This window comes from Bubalus kerabau, chromosome 15 (genome assembly GCF_029407905.1).
Source record: "Bubalus kerabau isolate K-KA32 ecotype Philippines breed swamp buffalo chromosome 15, PCC_UOA_SB_1v2, whole genome shotgun sequence".
NCBI lineage: Eukaryota > Metazoa > Chordata > Mammalia > Artiodactyla > Bovidae > Bubalus > Bubalus kerabau.
This window is the reverse complement of record NC_073638.1, coordinates 18,304,721-18,328,484: the sequence shown is the minus strand read 5'-3', so window position 1 is coordinate 18,328,484 and position 23,764 is coordinate 18,304,721. Positions and strand designations below refer to the sequence as shown.

Sequence of the window (23,764 nt, the reverse complement as noted above, 5' to 3'; positions counted from 1 at the left end):
CAAATCTTTCAATAGTTGTAAATAAGTAGGTAAGTAAACCTATTACTATAGGTCATGTATTTTAACATTAAAAATTAAAGAGTGTTTGGTAGGGTAGACACAGAATAACTAGAGAGTCAAATAAATTATAATGTAAGGAATTTTGTATTAGTTTAAGATAGTTCATCATCAAAGGAGACCTTCCACAAGTTTAGAATCAAGTATTTTAAGAAGTAGAGGAGTTCTAATTTAATTCCTTCTATAACAAAATCTCCTAATCTGTAGTCAATGAATGATAAATATGAGGTCGAGGTGAAAAGCAGGGGTAACTTGGTAGCAAGTAATCCTATGCATTTTATTTATGCATTTGAAACACTACTCTGAGAATGAGATTGTAGGCATTTCTTGTTGTTTAGTCGCTAAGTCACATCCAACTCTTTTGCGACCCCAAGGACTGTAGCCCGCCAGGCTCTTCTGTCTGCAGGATTTTCCAGGCAAGAATACTGGAGTAGTTTGCCATTTCCTTCTTGAAGGGAATCTTCCCAACCCAGGGATCAAACCTGTGTCTCCTGCACTGGCAGGCAGACTGGATTCTTTACCACTGACCCACCAGGGAAGCCCACTGTACACATTATCAGACTGCTAAAGAGCCCACTGCAAAAGAGAAGACAGAGACTGAAACACAGTGTTAGGAACCCCTGTACATGAAAGCAACTGATTTGCAGCACAGCTGTTTAAGTAGTTCAATATCCTATAACTTGTTAGCAGAAAACTTAAAGATTCAAGTCTCCAATTTTACATTATCACAAAAGGCAAATGAACCTTAAAAAGTTTAAATAAACTACATGACTGCCTTTCAGTCTGAGTCTTACCTACCTAGTACTAAATGAAAGACAAACCAAGCTGGGAGCAATACTTTAATATCATTCACTGCTAAATATGCTAAAATAAAAGATCTCTTTGAGATCAGCCAGTCTCATTGTTTCCCAAAGCAGAAAACAATGACACTCTTCAAAAGCCAATTTCTTAAGTGAATCTTTCATAAAAGAATCTTAATATGACTTCTCATTTCCATCAACTACAACATTCAAAGCAGCAGCTAAACTTCATACAGATTCTACAACTTTATTTTAGCTTTGACCATACTGATCATGAATTTTCTTCTTTAAGAAAGGAAATTACAAGCTCAAGATAAAAATAATTTTTACAGGGATGTCCTTGATGATCCAGCAGTTAAGAATCTGCCTTGCAATGCAGAGTATACAGGTTTAGTCGGACTCGTTCAAAACTGGGAGAGAAATACAATAAGGTTGAATACTGTCATCCTGCTTATTGAACTTACATGCAGAGTATATCATGTGAAAAGCTGGGCTGGATGAAGCTCAAGCTGGAATCATGACTGGAAGGAAAAATATCAATAACCTCAGATATGCAAATAACACCACCCTATCGGCAGAAAGCAAAGAGGAACTAAAGGGCCTCTTGATGAGAGTAAAAAAGAAGAATGAAAAAGCTGGCTTAAAACTCAACAGTCAAACAACTAAGATCATGGCATCCAGTTCCATCAATTCACGGCAAATAGATGGGGAAAAATGGAAACAGTGACAGACTTTAATTTTTCTTGGGCTCCAAAATCACCACAGCCACAAAAGTAAAAGACACTTGCTCCTTGGAAGAAAAGCTATGACGAAGCCAGAGAGCATATTAAAAAAGACAGAGACATTATGTTGCTGACCAAGATCTATCTAGTCAAAACTACGGTTTTTCCGTCAGTCATGAATGGATGTGAGTGTTGGACCATAAAAAACGCTGAGTGCCACAGAACTGATGCTTCGAACTCTGGTGCTGGAGGAGACTCTTGAGAGTCCCATGGACAGCAAAGAGATCCAACCAGTCAATCCTAAAGGAAATCAACCCTGAATATTCACTGGAAGGACTGATGCTGAAGTTGAACCTATTAATACTCTGGCCACCTGATACAAACAGCCAACTCATTGGAAAAGACCCTGATGCCGGGAAAGATTGAGGACATGAGGAGAAGGGGACGACGGAGGATCAGACGGTTGGATGGCATCATCAACTCAATGAACATGAGTTGGAGCTCAGGGAGATAGTGAAGGAGAGGAAAGCCTGGTGTGCTGCAGTCCATGGGATAGCAAAAGTTGGACAAACTGAGTGACTGAACAACAATAAAACAGTTGTTTTAACCTAATTTTCTTAACAAAGCAAAAACTTCTGTAATGATAAGCTGTAAATGACAAATTACATAATCTATGTGCATGCAGGAGTAATTCTACTTAAAATAAACACCTGGTTGAAATTCTAGACTCTCTAAATGATCATTAAACAATTTCCATGTGATTTCTTTCATGATAACTCAATTTTATTAATAAAATGTTATACATTAAATGTGATTCGGCCACAGTTTGCTTCATAATGTAGTATATACTCTCTATATACTGACATTTACTGGAAAAGAAAAAAAAAAATTATAGCAGTAACAACTCCAAGAAGCATGAGGAAGAAAGCCAAGCATTTAAAGGAAGCATTTAATAAGAAAATTACATGGTTTCTCTCCTTCAGAATAACAAGAGGATCAGTTCTTTGACCTTTAAGCATCAAAAGAACTTGTAAACTCAGCCTGATAAAACATGCAACCTTTCAGTAAGCTAACAAACTTGAAGAGTGAAATAAATATGGCAGTAATCTCCTATTCCTGGAATAAAGATTCCCATTACCAACAATGTAAACACCAATTTGGAAGAATTATAGTACCCTGTAACAAATTCCTATTTCACAAAGTGTGTATAATAATGGAATTCTACTTCCTTCACCACTCTGGCCTTTAAAAATGTCCACATGATTACCTCTCAATAAAGCTAAGGAAAAAATCCAAACACAGGTTTCAATATTCATATATAACCCATTCTGTGTTCCTCTGTATTTCTACCTCACTATTTAAAAATGCATATTTGTGTCAATATTAGCAATGAGAAGTCAAAAACATGTAATTAGCAAGAATAATCTTCAGGTTTTGAATGGACTGGGTTTCCCAGTATCTGGAGTCTTCCTAGAACTTTTATTGATTCCTTTTTTTTCTAATTTGGTTGTAATTAAAGCACATATTCAGTAGGAATTCAAACCTTTTAAATATATTCATGCTTATTTTATGACCTGGTATATGATGTATTATGAATACTCCACATGAACTGGAAAAGAATACTCTGCAGTTGTTGGATATATTGCTCTAAAGTACTAATTAGGCTTAGGTGGTTGATAGTAATATCCAGGTTCTCAACATCTTCATATGTCTATTGATTTTTTAAAATCGACTTGCTCCATCGTTTGCTGACAAAGGAGAGCTAACTGGCCCTAACATGATTTGGAGCTCTTCTCCTGCTCTTTCTTCCAGAGGTCTCTACTCCTTCTGAGGGCCATAATTGCCCTGGTGATGGTTTAGTCTCTAAGTCGTGTCCGGCTCTTGCGACCCCATGGACTGTAGCCCACCAGATTCTTCTGCTCAAGGGATTTCCCAGGCAAGTGTTCATGGGATTTTGCAGGCAAGCATACAGGAGTGGGTTTCCATTTCCTTCTCCAGGGCACTTTCTCGATCCAGGGATCAAACCCGCATCTCCAGCACTGCAGGCAGATTCTCTACTGACTGAGCCATGAGGGAAGCCCTAGTCCAACTCTCCTCCTCAGACCAGAAAGACTGCATACTTTCCATGAGAGTATGTAAGTCTGACCCATCCTTAGGACAGACGGACCCCCACTGTCCCCCACAGACTCCCCACAGACTCCCACTCTGTAAGTCTGGTCCATCCTTAGGACAGAGGGACCGCAACAGAAAATTCACCCTGTGCCAGCCAGTCCTTTCTTGCAAGTTTTGACTCCCCTCTAAAGTCTGTTTACTTTTGCTTTCTGGAGTCCTGTAAATTTGTTTTGCCCAAAACTTATGATTCTTAATTGCAGGAGGGTCAGTCTATTAGGCACTTACTATACTCACATCACAGAAGCCTCTAAGCAGTATTAAATTTGTTTTCAATGTTACTTAGTGTTTGTGTGTTTGTGTGTGTGCACGCACACATGCAAGGACATGCCTGGGTGTATTTCTGTCTGAAACCTAATAATACTCAGTATACCCCAAGGTCTCAGGAAGGCCAAAATCCATAAATTTTGATAGGACAAATTCCATGACTCAATAACTTTGGCATCACAGTATATATAGCAAGAGTTGGATCATTAATAGTACTGATTAGATATGCATTTAATCAAGACAGTTCTGATGGGCTATGTTAGAGGCTGGACTTGAGAAAGGAGATCAGTTAGGGGACTAAAGTAACAGTCCGAAGGAAAGAATAAGGGAAGGTGGTAGGCCGAAAGAGAATGAGGACTGAGTCAAAGATATTAGAAATATATAGGTAATTAAATAAATTCCCCAGAAATGAAAAGGAATGTCAGAGTAGAATTCACAAACATTTTGCCCCCACAATATTATGCCATTAACACTTCTTTTCATGTTTCTTACATCCACTGCTATCACCTCAGTCTACCTAGAAATGGGAAATTACTGTTCCTGTGAAAACTCTTCCATACCATATTAAAAGTGGGTCTCACTATTCAATCACCACACTCTGGCCCACTGAGCCCCAACTGAATATATCATTCTTTTCAATACAGAGATCTAGGCTGCCACCACCAACTGATCAGTTAGCATACAACAGGAAACCTACTTGCTAACCTTGATTTATATGATCAGACTGATCTACCGAAAATGGTTTATATTTAATCAGACTAAACAAACACTGGGGACACAATTTCAATCCCTGGGTTGGGAAGATTCCCTGGAGAAGGAAATGGCAACCCACTCCAGTACTCTTGCCTGGGAAATCCCATGGACAGAGGAGCCTGGTGGGTTATAGTCCATGGGGTCACAAAAGAGTTGGACACAGCTTAGTGACTAGAACACAACAACAACAGACTAAACAAAAATATATGTTAAATAAATAAATATTTATACTTCCAAGAGCAAATTCATATACTGAGTCTCTTAATATAGCACAACCTACCTATCCAAATTTAGCTATGGTTCCCTTCCGTATACCTTCACAGCTCCATCCAGTCCCCTTTCACAACACGATATGTATATTTCTATCTGCAAGTCTTTGTTTATGCTATCACCTTGCTAAAAAACCTTATAATCACAATTTTAGCTCAATTCCTTTTTTCAAAGCTCAATTCAAGTCTCATTCTCACAAGGCATTCTCTCACTACCTCCCTCCAAAACATTTTTATAACATATCTAAGCTAACAGGTACTGTTAAGCATCTTTTAATATTTATGCTCTATATACTCAACCAAACTACAAACATGAGAAAAAGCAACTTATTGGTCATCAGGCAAACGCAAACCAAATCCACAATGAGATATCTTTTCACACCCAGAAGGATGTCTACAATCAAAAAGATACATGATAACAAGTGATAATGGAGATATGGGAGGACTGACGCTCTCACACACTGCTAGTGAGTGGTACAATCACTCTGGAAAACTTGCAAAAAGCTAAACATTCTTACCATAGACCTAGCAACGGCAATCCTCAGTATTTACCCAACAGAAATGAATACTTAGGTTCACACAAAAATTTGTACATGAATGTTCATAACAGCATCATTCATCACTGCCAAAAGATGGACACTGATTAATGGGTAAACAAAATGTGGTGTAGCTAAACAGTGGAATATTATTCAGCCACAAAAAGAAATGAAGTACTGATACACGCAACAAAATGAATGAAGCTTAAAAACATTATCCTAAGTTAAAGAAGCTAGTCACGAAAGACCACATATATGATTCCATTTATGTGAAATATCCAAAATAAGCAAACCTGTAGAGACAAAATATTTTACTGGTTGCTTATGACTGAGGAAAAATAGGGGCTTGAGGAGTAACAGCTAAAGCGTGTGGGATTTCCTTTCAGAGGTAATGAAGCGTTCTATAATTGTGGTGACGGGTGGACAACTTTGCAAACATATTAAAGCTTTTGAGTTGTACAATTTAAACAGATGAATTTTATAATACATGAATTATATCTCAATAAAGCTGTTATCATGAGAGGACTGGGGAGACATGCTGAAAGTCTTCTACTGAGAAGAGAATAACACAATGCACTAATTTCCAACATATCTAACCATATTTCAGGTCTTCAAGGTCTAGAAGAGTTCACTATCTGAATTATTTTCTTCTTGCTGATAAAATCACAATTATAAATGCTAACTGTATAATAATTAAGGCTATTCAGAGAATTACTCATGCTAATTGTATAATAATTAAGGCTATTCAGAGAATTACTCAGACAACTGTAAAAAGGAAGACTAACTTTTAGAAGTCATATTTTAAGATGGATCTGTATCAGCTTTCCTTAACTTGATAATTATGATCAGGTTTATATTTAAGCTGCAGTAGTAGTCTTTGTAGTGAACTTGAATAATACGAAAACATAGAATCACCTTTTACCTGCTTCATAGTTCCTCACACTTCCTGTAAAGCTCTTCTACTCTTCCAAAACTAACTGACCCAAACTACTGCCCCCAACCCTGCTCATACCCTTTCCCTCTTTCTCCATCTATTAGATCCAACACAGCCTTTAGTACTAGTAAAGCACCAACTACTCTAGAAAGATCTCTAAGACTCTAGCCCAAATTCAAATTATTTTATTACTATAGGTAAATATTTTACCTTATCTTTTTAGCTATCTTATACTGTTTTTTCACCTAACATTTCCACATAAATGTCCTATTTCAACTATACAACTTTCCTAAGGGTGGACAAGTCTAATTTTTTCAAATTTGGTACAGTAACATGTCCACATTAAGTGAGTAAAACGAATACTTGATTAACTACAGTAGAGGAAAATGTGACAGAAGATACTTAAGGCCAACTGACAAAAACAATCCCAAATGCTCGGGCTAACCCACTATCCCTAAAGGTTCAGTATTTGTATTCTTTCAATAGACTTCTGGATCCTGGAACTATGAATTATTTCAGTGAAAGTAGGAATAAATAAGTCCCAAAGTGGCTGTGGGTGTTTTTACAGAGACCTCAACAGAATAAGAAAGAAGCTGGTGTTCTCAGTAGTCCAGCAGGGTCTTTCGACCTGAGAAAATCTCAGACAAAAATAACCTCATTAAATAATCATCAGTTTCCACCTGCTAAGGCTTTACATTTCACACAATGTATGCAACTCAATACACATAGACACTCTTAGAAAAATGCTTCCCCAACTGCAATGAAACTACTCTTTCCCTAAACTTCTGATCTGAGGAGTTCCTAGAAAACCACATAAAACCATTCAAAATGATATTAATAAGGACATAATTAAGTATAAATGAATTGTAGATCTGAATTTGAAAAAGCTTATGAATCATTATTCCCCTTTATACTACTAAATACACTTTTTGCAAGAACTTATAAATCCAACACAGATGTGAATGCACAGACCTTCCAAAACAATTCTGTCATTTCTGGTTTAAAATAATTTATCATGTTACTCATCTCTCAAAGAGACAGTGCAAGTACTGCCTAACAATTCTTAGATTGCTTCTCCAAGATTCTGAAGTGTGCGGACACCAGGACTCAAAGGGGGCCGCACATGGAGAAGCACCTAGACCAGCACTAAGAACAGGAAGCCGCCTCCATTTGCCTACTAAGGTTAAGTCTTGGCTGAAGAAGTATACACCTGGGAAAGTCTCCCGGGCTCCTAGAAACAGAGATCCAAAAACACATTCTACTCAAAACTATAACCCCATCTAGACCTAAACTAGCCACTGATGGACAGCATTAGGATCAAACTAAACTCTACAAGTAAATTCACCATAAAATAAAATTACTGGTGATTCAATATAAGAGGAGAAGGAAATGGCAACCCACTCCAGTATTCTTGCCTGGAAAATCCCATGGATGGAGGAGCCTGGTGGGCTACAGTCCATGGAGTTGCAAAGAGAGACGACTGAGCAACTGACACAACATAGGTTGTTAGCTTTGCTATAGAGTTTTCTCAACCATCTTTAGAAAAAAGTGAATAGCCAAAACATCACTTAAATTTTTATTTTTACTGAAAACACAGAGGACCAGAAGAAAACAGGTCCTAGACATCAAAATAATCAATATGCTGAGAAAAGGATAATGGATGAATTAAGTAAGGCTTAGGAAAGATTTCACAGAAGCTATTTATTCTGTATCTAACCCAGCTTTTCTAATCCAACACAAGAGTAGGATTAAGATTAACCCATTCAGGCAATAAATATTTGACCCACTCTCAGTACACTTTTTATCAAATGGTACCATCTCAAATTGGGATAAGGAATCTGATTAAACAGACAAAACATCAACTAGATTTGAATTAGAGTCTCTACTCCTTTATTTATTCCTTAATCCCATTCAACAAACAGCTACCAGAAACCTATTATAATGACAGGCAACCCTGACAGATACAAAGACACAAAAATGGATAATGTATATTCCCTACCTCAGTAACGGTACATCATCTGGTGGGGAAAACAGCAGCAAGACAGTGCCGTGTTCTCAGGGCTATGAGAGCATGAGGACAGGCTGCTCAGGACACATACTCAGAGCAGTGGACTTGATTCCAGCAAACATTACCTACCCACTATTTTCAGTTCAGTTCAGTTTAGTCGCTCAGTCGTGTCCGGCTCTTTGCGACTCCATGAATCACAGCACGCCAGGCCTCCCTGTCCATCACCAACTCCCGGAGTTCACTCAAACTCACATCCATCGAGTCGGTGATGCTATCAAGCCATCTCATCCTGTCGTCCCCTTCTCCTCCTGCCCCCGATCCCTCCCAGCATCAGGGTCTTTTCCAATGAGTCAGCTCTTCACATGAGGTGGCCAAAGTACTGGAGTTTCAGCTTTAGCATCATTCCTTCCAATGAACACCCACTATTTTAGGCCTTATCAAATAAAAGCAACAGTTCTCAGACAGAGGAATCTGTGTCTCCTTCATGTTGATCAGTTTAACTAGTTTTTCTACATTCTGATTTGAGAGAAACACACCAGAACAGAACCAGAAGGACACAGTTCTGACTCTGCTACGACCAAGTATTAAGAGACATTCATCCATGGGTCTCTCATGTTTCTGCACATCTTAAATCAGTTACTCTTCCAGGTTATCTTTTCAAGAATGTCAACATAACATACAGCTATAGAAGACAGAGATACTACCTCTCTTGAGGGGAGGGGGCAGTGAACAGATTTGCTCCTGACCAGTACTCTTGCCTGGAAAATCCCATGGACAGAGGAGCCTGGTAGGCTCCAGTCCATAGGGTCACAAAGAGTCGGACACAACTGAGCGACTTCACTTTGACTTTTCACTTTCATGCACTGGAGAAGGAAATGGCAACCCACTCCAGTGTTCTTGCCTGGAGAATCCTAGGGACGGGGGAGCCTGGTGGGCTGCCGTCTACGGGGTCGCATAGAGCAGGACACGATTGAAGTGACTTAGCAGCAGGTTAATAAAGATAAAGTCTCTCTTTGGATAAAAGCTGGGCAGATTTCCTAGCAAGACTGCAGGTTTCCTAGCTCTGACACATATCTACTCTGTGGACAGCTCCAACCTGGGGACACCTCCACATGGCCCCTGTGGAACCTTAAAGGCAAGAGAACCAATGCAAACTTGAAGTACAGGCAGCTTGCTGTGCCATGAGTTACCTAGCAACATATATCAAAATGTGGCAGGCTAACTCATGGCAAGTAGAGTACAATCTCAGACTTCATGGATCTTGAAACCTAGAAACAATTTTTTCTCTTTTCAAAATATAGATGAATACGAAAAGCCAAAGTAGTCTGCAATTTCTATCACAGAATAGCACTAGTTAATGGAAGGTGGGAAAAGGAAAAGAGGAAGGAAGGCCCAGTACACCACATCTAATCCTGTAACTATAAATCCATTATAAATCTGCCAGACAGGCTGGAAACAAGATAGACAAGCAGGCTCCAGGACACTGATGGAATATTCTTGGGCAATAAAATATCAGTGCTCCCTCCTTGATGTGGAAAGGCAAGTTAGAAATAGATTATTATCTTTAAAAATACCCACTGAACACCACTACTTTGTTCAAGTTATTAAATAAAAAGGTTCAACAGCTATTAACCCATGTATTACTAAGTATGCTTGAAATTGAGTCAACCTAAAAACCTTTAATGAAAAATAGTAAGTAGAAAATAAGATTCACTAAAAGATAGCTTTACAGATTTCTTAAAAAAAAAAAAAAAAAAAAACACTAAGTCTGAGGAGATATGAGTAAGGAGTAGAAACAAAGACCCTAATAAAAAGTTACCTATTGTTTGATTTGTAAAGTTCTACTTTATGGAATGCCAAAAGATAGGAAAAATAGTCCAGATAGATCAAAAGATGCAAAACAAACAAACAAACAAAAAAACCCAATCCACAAGAGAGAATGTTATTCAGCAAGTTCTTACTAAGTGTTTTTGGACTATGCAACCATCTCCTACATCAAACATTTTCCAATTAGTACATCTTCCAAAATTAGGTATCACAGCAAGGAAGAAAGCATTCCTCTGCTCTGTTGCTTCCCATGACAAAAACTAGCAGATATGAAAATGTGTGCAGGTGGAAGAATTATTCTAACCTGTGATCATACACAAAAAAATAATAGGGAATATGCCATTTTAATTTAGGAAACAAACTCAGGTAGGAATTATTACTAGGAGGCAGGCTCTATAGTGATTGCCACTGAGAAGTTAATTGATTTGCTTATTCCACCAATATGAGGGATAGGGAGGGAACAGACCAACAGTAAGAAAATTTTATTGAGAGATTATCCCTGAAAATACGAGCCCCATCCTTTATGTGCTTTCAGAAAAGTTGCAATATGTGATTTCTATCACGTTTGCCTAATGCTTGGGATTTTCTTCATATATTCCAGGGATATTTACAGTACCCAGTATACTAAGGCACTTGTTTCTGGAGCTTAAAATTAATGCACTGTAAGAATCAGCACTGTATTGGCTTTATTAGAACTGTAACAAAATATCACTCTGTTTTCAATCATTTACTATGCCAAATAAAAACCAGCAGATTCTCTGCCCAACAGTATATCAGGACCGTCTGCCACCTCTAGTCTTAACAGCCAGCAGGCAAGCTAAAAGAAGAAAAGAAAGGAAAACAAACCAAAAACAGCAACAGTGTTCTTGGGGAGAAAATGTCCAGAGATTAAGATGGTCTGCTTCTTGCTTAATAGAGATATACCTTTTATTCCATAGCAAAACACTCCCAGTTTGAAAAATAATAAAATTTTAAAATTCAGTTTATTAAAAATTCATCATAGGTGTTTCTAATTATGACTTGTTTAGGAAGAGCTACATCATTGTTTTCTTTTGATACCAAGTATGAAACTGCATCAATGAATGCCAAGGAGAGGCTCATTGAAAGAAAATGACCTGACACTAGAAACAAGAGTTCAGTGTCCATCATATAAACAATGTTGCAGAGAATGCAGTTACAAGCAAGAAGTATTATTATCTGCTCTCAAGAAGACTCATCTTTCTATATATTCCTCAGTATAGTCAATGTTTCACCAAAAGCCCATTTAGCAATCATTTCTTCCTCTTAATCTCTCCTTGTTTAAAGTGCTGAACAAGGAACCAATACCAACAAGGGCCAAGGAACCCACATATCCCAACTGTATTTAGTGGTGTTCCTTACGGGGCCAAATCCTATTCATCAAAAATAACCAAAAGCCATAGGAGGGTTAAAGAGAAAATACATAATTTTCTAAATGACAAACATTATTCATTACATATACACACCCCACAACACTGTATTCTACTATGGCCATACAAACAGAAGAGATGGGGAGGGAAAAAAAAGAATACAGAAGGAGGCTTTATGACCAAATAGTAAAAGAGAAAAATACGCATTTAACCCAGAGAGAAAAACAGAAGGCAGCAAAAAAGGTAAAAAAGGAAAAAACTAAGAAAACAGAGAGGCTCATGTCATTTTTAAAAATAATTTTAATAATTTTCTTTAATAAAAATATATATATATATTTTATAACATTATTGGTCTATGATAAATTGGAGATTAAAATGCTAGCCCTTCAGCAAACATAACTTGAGAAGCAAATTTTAAATCATAAAATTACTATACTAATCTTATACTTATTTCATGAATAAACAGTTTATACTTAGACTTTACTATGACTGAAAAATAGGCCTTTCTTAATATACAAGCATCCCTGTTCCCACTGAACTTCACTACAGTGCCACTGCTCTAATTTACTTGCTGGTGCCTACTCCCAAGACGGTCTGAATTCTCTTTCCATTTCCCCTACCAAGCCTAGCTTTCAAGTTCAATTAAACACCCAGCCATTCACAACACATGCTCAAAGCATCAGTAAAACTGGAGTATTTTAAGAAAAAATGATTTTGAAATAACATATTTCAACAAAAGCAATAAAATAATCATCATGGAAAATATAACTTCAGGATTTTTACTGTTTTAAAATGTACTATCCTTTTTGTTTCAAAATACATATGACTAGAGGAAACACCATAATCTTCAGTGCTTAAAATATCTAAATGTCTTAAACCAGCAATGGTAGACGAATGCCTTACACACTCTCAGGGAGGTGCCTCTGACTATCCTGCTACTTGAAACACTACACCCCATCCCCTGAACACTGTTTCCCCCTTACCTTGCCTCATTTTTCCCACAGCAAATGTTTATATTTTTTGTCCATCTCCCCTTACTAGAACATAAGCTCCATGAGGAGAAGGAATGTGATCTTTCAACACCACGCAAAAAGCAAGTGTGCAATAAATATCTGCTGAAGGACAGAAATTTTTTTTCTTAATTTCATTAATCCTTCATTTAATAAGCCTTCATTTCATCTAAAATAGAAACTTTCATGATAGGAAAAAAGCTTCCCATTGAAGAAAAGGTGATTTAACTCTGCCCATCACCACCAGATGGCACTAGCTTAAAGTGCTGCCTTGGACTCAGACATAGCATGGATTTTTGAAGCTGCATTTCAAAAGCACACACCAAAAAAGAACAAAGTCAAAAGTGAAATACATTTAGACAAATTTAAGGAACTTGAACAGTTAAATCCAGAGTCACCACAAAGACAGTCTTTCCATTAAAAAGCTTTAGGTAAATATACACATACTGACAGTTTAGACTCAACAACAAAGGATCTCAAAAGGGGCATGTTGGAACTAACCTGTTTATAAGCAGAAAACCTGGCATAGTAGTCTAAATTCTTTATAGTTATATTTGTTATATGGATGCAAGTACTTGTCAATGACTTTGGAAACATCCTTATTTCTAATTATCCTAACAGTCAAGTTCAAGGTGAACGTCTATGACCTTCAATAGCAGCCTGTCCTATTTCAAACTTGTTTCCTTATCTCTATTTTATGTTCAAATGAAGATAAGAATATCCTGATAAATGTAGTTACTGAAATTTAGGCTATAAAAGTAGGTCATGAGAAAATCCAGTACTAGTCAGCAGTTCCTTTAAACACTGAATATGTATAAAACTAGGAAATGAAAATAAACAAGATGAAATACTTTTGATACAATAATAATGCAGCATATGAAAGAATAAACATCAATCCAAAAACTTTTAGCTTTTCATTGAGAATTTACATCCTGAGGAAACCATTTGCAAATAAAAAAATCAAATAGAGAAGAAAAGATACACACACATATCCACACACCAACTGGGTATGTACATTTAAACTTCAAGTCACACACTAACTATTCCTTTTGAATTGAAATGAAGCTCTTAAGAATTAAGCACAGAATGCAAAAAAAAGAGGGGGGGCACCTGTAAAAAAACAAAAGAACATCATATATACCAACTCTGAGCTACTCAACATTTAAGACTGTTTCCACTTCATGGTATCAAAAATTGAGAATAAAGTTTCTTGACTCTCAGGTTTTATTAATATTCTGAAAAGTTTTCCCTTCTGTTTAATTCAGCAGCAATATATAAGATAGTTGCATACAAAGGTTATGACAATCTCAGGAATCACCAAGAAATGGAAATTAAGACAGTCATTTAGGTATATTACTAACAGCCAAGAAGAAAAGTACTAGCAAAACAGGTACCTGGAATCCAGAGGCCAGTGGAGTAAATAAGTAAAGAAAGACTTCCAAGGAAGAAGATCAGCAATGAATCTTGAAAGATAAGACGTGAAAGCATGGACTGGAGAGATTATCGGAAGAAGGAATCCCTTCAGTGCAAGTGGAAACGCACTCTGGGAAGAACGGGCTGGCTGGTAGGTTAACAGTGTAGGGCTAGCTTACAGAGCCCAAATGACAAGGATGAACTGAAGGCCAACCACTTGAAAAAACATAGACTTGAGAGAGGTTCACAGGAAGATGATTCAGAAGAACAATATTTGGGACCAATTATGAGGCTTATCCCACAAGCCAAGTCTGAAGTGAAAATGGTCTGGGGGAAGAGTAGTGGTAGTGCTAGTGGGAAGTAAAGAAGAACACAACAAGTAAAGACTACTAAACTAAAGGACACCTGCTAAAATGTAGAAATGACAGGAATCAAAAAAAGCACAATCCAAAGAATCAAATGGGCCCGGGCACAGCAAATTCCACTTTCACCACTTTACTAACTGTGAAATATTAGGCAAGCAATCAAACTTTTCAAAACCTCTGTTTCTTAACCCACAAAATGGGGGTAATACTGTACAAGGTTGTGGTAAGAGTTTAAGCAGTGAGCAGAGATATTTAAAGGCATAGCAGATTATAGAAAACCAAAAAATGTTCATTACTTCCTGATCTTCTTCTACCAAAACATAGTTATCTGCAGGAAATTTATGGAAATGAGTTAACATGGTTCATTCCCATTTTAAAATCAAATAATTATGGGGATTAAAAAAAAAAAAAAAACACAGCTAAATTAGCTCTCTGCTAAAGCAGTTCATCAGCATACCCAATCACTCCTCAAACAAGGGCATTACTTTCTTTAAAGTCCATTTTTAAAAAATTTTATCAGAGTATACCTGATTAAAAACATTGTACTAAAAACAAACAACAAACATTGTACTAAGTTTCCACTGTATCAGGGAAGCCCTATATACATATGAACGTGAAAGTCACTCAGTTGTGTCCGACTCATGGTGATCTCACAGTCTATGTGGTCCATGGAATTCTATAGGCCAGCATACTGGAGTGGGTAGCTGTTCCCTTCTCCAGGGGATCTTCCTAACCCAGAGATTGAATCAAGGTCTCCCGCACTGCAGAAGGATCCTTTATCAGCTGAGCCACCAGAGAAGCACAAAGAATGAATGATCTGCCCTCTCTAAGGTTCTAATTGAGGACCTTCAGATTATGAGACTGACACGCTACCTACTGCACTAAGAGGGCAGACACATATACATATATTCACTGTTTTAAAGATTATTTTCCCATATAGGCCATTACAGAGTATTGACTTCCCAATGCTATTCAGTAGGTCCTTTATTGCATGCTAAGTCACTTCATTTGTATCCAACTCTTTATGATCCTAAGGACTGTAGCCCGCCAGGCTCCTCTGTCCATAGGATTCTCCAGGCAAGAATACTGGAGTGGGTGCCAGGCCCTCCTCCAAGGAATTTTCCGGACCCAGGGATAGAACCCACATCTCGAGTCTCCTGTATTGGCAGGTAGGTTATTTACCACTAGTGCCACCTGGAAAGTCCAGGTCCTCATTAGTTATCTATTTTATACATGAAAGTTGAAAGTGAAAGTCACTCAGTCGTATCCAATACTTTGTGACCCCATTCTCCAGACCAGAATACTGGAGTGGAGCCTATCCCTTCTCCAGGGGACTGTCCCAACCTAGGAATCGAACCAGGGTCTCCTGCAGTGCAGGCAGATTCTTTACCAGCTAAGCTAACCAGGGAAGCCCATATTATGCATCAGATCAGACTAGATCAGTCACTCAGTCATGTCCGACTCTTTGTGACCCCATGAATCGCAGCACGCCAGGCCTCCCTGTCCATCACCAACTCCTGGAGTTCACCCAGACTCACGTCCATCGAGTCAGGGATGCCATCCAGCCATCTCATCCTCTGTCGTCCCCTTGTCCTCTTGCCCCCAGTCCCTCCCAGCATCAGAGTCTTTTCCAATGAGTCAACTCTTCACATGAGGTGGCCAAAGTACTGGAGTTTCAGCTTTAGCATTCCTTCCAAAGAAATCCCAGGGCTGATCTCCTTCAGAATGGACTGGTTGGATCTCCTTGCAGTCTAAGGGACTCTCGAGAGTCTTCTCCAACACCACAGTTCAAAAGCATCAATTCTTTGGCGCTCAGCCTTCTTCACAGTCCAACTCTCACATCCATACATGACCACAGGAAAAACCATAGCCTTGACTAGACGGACCTTTGTTGGTAAAGTAATGTCTCTGCTTTTGAATATGCTATCTAGGTTGGTCATAACTTTCCTTCCAAGGACTAAGCATCTTTTAATTTCATGGCTGCAGTCACCATCTGCAGTGATTTTGGAGCCCAGAAAAATAAAGTCTGACACTGTTTCCACTGTTTCCCCATCTATTTCCCATGAAGTGATGGGACCAGATGCCATGATCTTCGTTTACTGAATGTTGAGCTTTAAGCCAACTTTTTCATTCTCCACTTTCACTTTCATCAAGAGGCTTTTGAGTTCCTCTTCACATTCTGCCATATGGGTGGTTGTCATCTGCATATCTGAGGTTATTGATATTTCTCCCAGCAATCTTGATTCCAGCTTGTGTTTCTTCCAGTCCAGCGTTTCTCATGATGTACTCTGCATATAAGTTAAATGAACAGGGTGACAATATACAGCCTTGACGTACTCCTTTTCTATTTGGAACCAGTCTGTTGTTCCATGTCCAATTCTAACTGTTGCTTCCTGATCTGCATACAGATTTCTCAAGAGGCAGATCAGGTGGTCTGGTATTCCCATCTCTGTCAGAATTTTCCACAGTTTATTGTGATCCACACAGTCAAAGGCTTTGGCATAGTCAATAAGGCAGAAATAGATGTTTTTCTGGAACTCTCTTGCTTTTTCCATGATCCAGCATACGTTGGCAATTTGATCTCTGATTCCTCTGCCTTTTCTAAAACCAGCTTGAACATCAGGAAGTTCACGGTTCACATATTGCTGAAGCCTGGCTTGGAGAATTTTGAGCATTACTTTACTAGCATGTGAGATGAGTGCAATTGTGCGGTAGTTTGAGCATTCTTTGGCATTGCCTTTCTTTGGGATTGGAATGAAAACTGACCTTTTCCAGTCCTGTGGCCACTGCTGAGTTTTCCAAATTTGCTGGCATATTGAGTGCAGCACTTTCACAACATCATCTTTCAGGATTTGGAATAGCTCAACTGGAATTCCATCACCTCCACTAGCTTTGTTCATAGTGATGCTTTCTAAGGCCCACTTGACTTCACATTCCAGGATGTCTGGCTCTAGGTCAGTGATCACACCATCATGATCATCTGGGTCGTGAAGATCTTTTTTGTACAGTTCTTCTGTGTATTCTTGCCATCTCTTCTTAATATCTTCTGCTTCTGTTAGGTCCATACCATTTCTGTCCTTTATGGAGCCCATCTTTATGCATAGCAGTGTGTATATGTCAATCCCAATCTCTTGATTTATCCCTTCCCCTGCCTTCCCCCATGGTAAACCCCATAAGGTTGTTTTCTACATCTGTGACTCTATTTCCATTTTGTAAATAAGTTCATTTGTAACATTTTTTTTAGATTCCACATATAAGCAATATCACATGACATTTGTCTTTCCCTGCCTGACTTCCTTCATTCAGTATGACAATCTCTAGGTTCATCCATGATGCTGCAAATGGCATTATTTCGCTCTTTTTATGAATAATATTCCATTGTATATATGTACCACATCTTTATCATTCCTTTGTCAATGGTCCATTTAAAAATGTCCATTTTTAAATCAACAGTCTTAAAACATATAAACAATATCCATTACCTAATACCTTCTATATAGTATTTTTTAGAGGTATACTGTACAGTATTAATATCCACAAGAACACTGCCAGTTAACTAGACAGAGAACTCCACCCAGAAAAATATTAATATAATAATGAATTTCATTTAATGACTCCACATGATATATCTACTCTCAACATCATTTTTAGTTTTATTTATAACCAAATGATTCATTTCTAAAGGGCACTGTACTTGCCTAGTTACAGTCTAAATATACCAAATTATAAACTCCTTAAATATCTGGCTAAAACATCAGCTGGACCTGTGGTATCAGAATACGGCTTAGTACTGTCCAAATCAATGCAGGACACTGAAAATGTGAAAACTGGTCTATCAACTATGCTAAAATCAAAAAAGTAGTCTTATTTTCTGATATTACTACACCTAGAATAAATAAAATGTATCACTTTTTCTTTCTATAATGCATCCTGATTCAAAAAAAGCTTTATTTTCAGTACTACCTCTGACACTGCCTAGCCACTGCACTGGCAAACCTCTATCAACTCTTTACTTCTATCTTCCTATTATATTTCATCAAGTGGAAGTAACAGCTAACTTTAACTATACTCCTTCTACATACACAAACTGTTCTGGTTACTTTCTATCTCTAGGCATCTCAATAACTCTGACAGGGAGTGATTTTACAGAGATGGACACGGCCTCAGTACTGAAACTGAACGTCGTATTAGAAATAGCTCCCCACATTAAACACACTTTCTTGTGGCCATGGTTTTGCTCATTCTGTACTCTCTGCTTAGAATGTTCTTTTTCCCCTTCCTATTAACTCATATTCATTCTTTTTTTAATTTATTTTTTAATTGAAGGATAATTGCTTTACAGAATTTTGTTCTTTTCTGTCAAACCTCAATATGAATCAGCCATAGGTATACATATGTCCTCTCCCTCTTGAATCTCCCTCCTATCTCCTTCCCCATCCCACCCCTCTAGGTTGATACACAGCCCCTGTTTGAGTTCCCTGAGACGTACAGCAAATTCCCATTGGCTATCTATTTTACATATGGTAATGTAGGTTTCCATGTTACTCTTTCCATACGTCTCACCCTCTCCTCCCCTCTCCCCATGTGCATAGTTTGTTCTCTATGTCTGTTTCTCCATGGCTGCCCTGCAAATAAATTCTTTGGTACCATCTTTCTAGATTCCATATATATGTGTTAGTATACAATATTTATCTTTCTCTTTCTGACTTACTTCACTTTGTATAATAGGCTCTAGCAATAGCAGAATATACAAAGCAGAAGAACAGATTAGTGAGCTGGAAGATAAAATGGTGGAAATAACTGCTGAAGAGCAGAATAAAGTAAAAAGAAAAAAAAGAACTGAGGATACTCTCAGAGACCTCTAGGACAATATATTAAACTCATAACCATTCTTTAAGGCTCAACTTCCCTCATGGTCTTCTCTACTAAAGTGCCAGTGTTAACATTTTAAAATATTTGGTTTCAAGAATCAATAAAGAAATCCAAAATTTTGTACTGAAATTTCAGTTTAATAATCTGTTAAAGCCTCTGAAACTTACTAAGAACCTAGCTCAGTCCCTGGCATCTCATAGGCACTCAGTAATCACTGCCAGGAGGAGAGAACAAAAAAAGCAAGGAGGAAGAGAAAGGGGAAAGGAGTCGAGACAAGAATCAGAAAAATCCCAGCTCCCATATGTTGGAATAAATCAAGACCCTCTTGACTTCACACTCTAAGATGTCCGGCTCTAGGTGAGTGATCACACCATCATGGTTATCTGGGTCATTAAGATCTTTTTTGTATAGTCATTCTGTGTATTCTTGCCACCTATTCTTAATATCTTCTGCTTCTGATAGGTTTGTACCATTTCTGTCCTTCATTGTGCCCATCTTTGCATGAAACGTTCCCTTGGTATCTCTAGTTTTCTTGAAGAGATCTCCAGTCTTTCCCATTTTATTGTTTTCCTCTATTTCTTTGCATTGTTCACTTAGGAAGGCCTTCATGTCTCTACTTACTATTCTTTGGAACTCTGCATTCAGATGGGTACGCCATTCCTTTTCTCCTTTGCCTTTCACTTCTCTTCTTCTTTTCTCAGCTATTTGTAAGGCCTCCTCAGACTGCCATTTTGCCTTCTTGCATTTATTTTTCTTGGGGATGGTTTTGATCACCACCTACTGTACAACGTTACGAACCTCCATTCCATAGTTCTTCAGGCACTCTGTCATCTAATCCCTTGAATCTATTTGTCACTTCCACTGTATAATCATAAGGGATTTTATTTAGGTCATACCTGAATGATCCAGTGGTTTTCCCTACTTTCTTCAATTTCAATCTGAATTTGGCAATAAGGAGTTTATGATCTGAGCTACAGTCAGCTCCTGGTCTTGTTTTTGCTGACTGTATAGAGCTTATCCATATTCGACTGCAAAGAATACAATCAACTTGATCTTGACTATCTGGTATTGACTATCTGGTGATATCTATGTGTAGAGTTGTCTCTTATGTTGTTGGAAGAGGGTGTTTGCTATGACCAGTGCATTCTCTTGGCCAACAGAATAAATAACAACAATTCTATGTTCACCCTAATGTTGCATAAAATGCATCTGACAAACTGAATGCACCATCCATTTCTAATAAAAACAATAAATCAGCCAGAAATAGAATGAACTTTCTCAATCTGTTAAAAGCTTACAAAAAAAATCTATGGCTAACATCAGATGTAATGGTAAAGGACTGAATGTTTTCCCTCCCTAAACACAAGACAATGATGCCCATTCTCACTGCTATTCAACATGCAGTGTAATCAAATAAGAAAATTTAATAACAACATATGGATTGGAAAGGAAGAAATGAAACCATCTTTATTCACAAATACCATGACCAACTACAGAGAAAATCCAAAAAATATCCAAAGAATCTCAAAAAACAGCCACAATAACTTAATAGGACAGTTTAGAATGACTGGTATACAAAAACTGTACTTCTACATTCTAGCAACAAAAAACTGAACCTGAAATTTGTAAAGTATCATTTATGATAGCACTGAAAACTATAAAATAGGAAGAGATGAATCTAACAAAATATGTTTTAAGATCCACATGCTTAAAATAATTTTAAAATGCTAAAAGACACTAAAGAGGGCCCAAATAAATGGAAAGATATGCTGTATTCATGAACCAGAAGAGTCAACATTGTTAAGATGTCAATTCTCCCCAAATAGATTTCAAGGTTCAATGTAATCTCAATGAAGATGCTATAAGACTTTTTGTAAAATCTTACTAACTGATTCAAAAACGTATATGGAAATGCAATGGTCTAAAAAAATAGACAAATTTTTAAAATATGAAGTTGGAAGACTAATACTGATCTGAGACTTACTATAAAGCTGTACTAACTGACAATGGCATTATTGCTGAAAGGACAGCTGTGTAGAGCTGAAGCGAGTCAACATACAGACCTACACAGACATGGTCAACTAATTTTCAACACAGAGTCAAGGTAACTAGAATGGAAGAAGTGCAGTAACTTCAAACAGAGTTCTGGTTTAACTAGACAACTACACAGCAAGGAGGGAGGCAGCTGGAACCTCGGCTCTTACCTCACACCAGATACAAAAATTAAATTGAAATGAATACTAGCCCTAAATTCAAGTGCTAAAACTATAAAACACCCAAAAGAAAACATAAGTGAAAATTTAAATCAAACTTCAAAAATCAGATTATTGGTCAAGACATGAATACTGGAGTCAGAATACCTATATCCAAACTCCAATTTTCCAATAACTAATTATGAAACTCACTATTTTACTATCTCTATATCTCAGTTTTTTTCCTCTTTCTTGTACCTGATAGGATATCCACCTCACACGGATTATACAAGGACCATATGAGATAATGCTTAGAAAATGCCTGATACATATTAAATACTCAATAAGCATATTTGCTACTTTTTAAATTGCCATTTAGTTACTTAAAAAAACACCTATCCAAGTTTCATAGTTCAAAATTTAGTGTTCCCTATTGTGAGTCTTAGAAATGTATAAAGAATAAGAGTTCAGGTTTATTTGTCATTCAAATGCTGTCTAAAGAAATGATCAAGAATAAGGAATACAAAATTAAAGAAAAATAAGGGAATGGCAGAGAAACATATTTACTGTGCACCTTCAAGTATCCCAGGAAACAGGTGCTTTATCTGGATTATCTTTTTTATTCCTCCTAGAAGGTGTCTAGTGAGAAACATGAAACTTTTAATAAACCTTCATAAGTGGTCTTTAAATAGAAGTGCTGGCTTTCTATTTCAAATTATGGATTGGTGCCCAAAACGAAATCTCTCATTAAAAGTTTAGAGAGACTGAATTGTTGTAAGGGATATTTGTAATTATTTAACTCAGAAAGTAGAGTGTTAAGAATCACAATGAAGGATCCTCACATCATAAACCACAGAATCCTATCATCTTACTTAATATTATAATCATGACTCTGGCTACTTTTAAAATATGCATCAGAAAGCCAATAAATGAGAAGATTACAGCTGTCAATCTCTTAAGAGTTCCCAAAGTTATGAAAAATGAGAATTCTTTGGCACCTATTCCATCTCTAAAGATGTAGACGGAGGGAGAGTTTACAGCAAATAAAGTCATTCTACAAATTTCTCCTGGTTATTTTCCCATACTTCCTCAAAGGCAAAAAGCAGCAGATCATAAGAGTGGTAAGGAAATAAAAGCCCCCCGACCCCCGATCCTCCACTGGAGGTAAGCTTACCTGCAGTGTTTTATTCTCTTTAAGATCCAACCCAAACACGTTGTGCCGCTTCACTTGAAAGAAGTCAGTCTCGAGGCCATCGTCGTCCTCCTCGTCATCTCTGTCCAAGAACTGCACAGGGGCTTCCCGGTCCTCCTGGGACTCTTCACTGCTAGGGACAGACTCAAGTGGAGATCCTTTTGCTCTTCTCAGTTTCTCGTCCATTTCTTCTTCATCTTCTTTCTCTTCTTCCTCTTTATCACTAATGCCACTATCCGGTCTGTAACCTGTCCCTTCTGGTCTCTTCCCATCTTTCTGAAGAATAGACATTTTTTCATTGAAGTAGGCTCTAAATTCTTCCACTTCATCATTAGTCAGGGAGGGAGCCCTCTGCTCAGTTACTTTATTATCTTCACTCACTACCAGTTCCTTGCTGGGTTGCTTTTGCATTCTCTGAAGAAATCTTATCCGTGGTGCCACAGCAAGGCCAAGAGACCTTAAATATAAGCAAAGGAAGAGTTATCTCAACACACTGATGGTTGTGTTTACGAATTTATTATGAAATGGTTCCTTGGAGTTCAGATGTTTTACAGCTTTTTTTTTTAAAAGAAAATGTCCTTCTGAGATATAACTCCATCTTGACAAGTCAGGTGATCCAAAAGATACTGAATACTTGTCACAAAATATTGGAGATGTCTGTTTTCCATTAGGTGGTTAACATGATTAACAAAATAAAGAGCATAAGACCAGAAAAAAACAACTACTAGATCTGTGTATTTCCAGTATAACTCTCTCAGCCTCAGCTTTCTCAAATATTAATACAAGACAAAAATATCTACCAGGCCTATCTCAGTTGTTGTAAATATCTGATGCACTAACTATATGAAAATACTTTGTAAAATATGTTTTTATTTATATAAAAATATAAATACTAAAGCTCAGGGGAGGCAGTGGGAGGGAGACTCAAGAGGGAGCAGATATATGTATACATACAGCTGATTCACACCGTTGTACAGCAGAAACTAACAC

At 37.6% G+C, this 23,764-nt stretch overlaps 1 protein-coding gene across 1 annotated transcript in view; it reads right to left on the bottom strand.

Moving 5' to 3' along the window:
- Positions 1-23,764, bottom strand: part of DDX10 (DEAD-box helicase 10) — a 303,633-nt gene that overhangs the window by 221,955 nt on the left and 57,914 nt on the right. Inside the window, exon 13 of the mRNA XM_055547820.1 lies at positions 22,757-23,231. Coding sequence (XP_055403795.1) covers positions 22,757-23,231 — 475 coding nt within the window. The remainder of the gene's footprint in view (positions 1-22,756; positions 23,232-23,764) is intronic.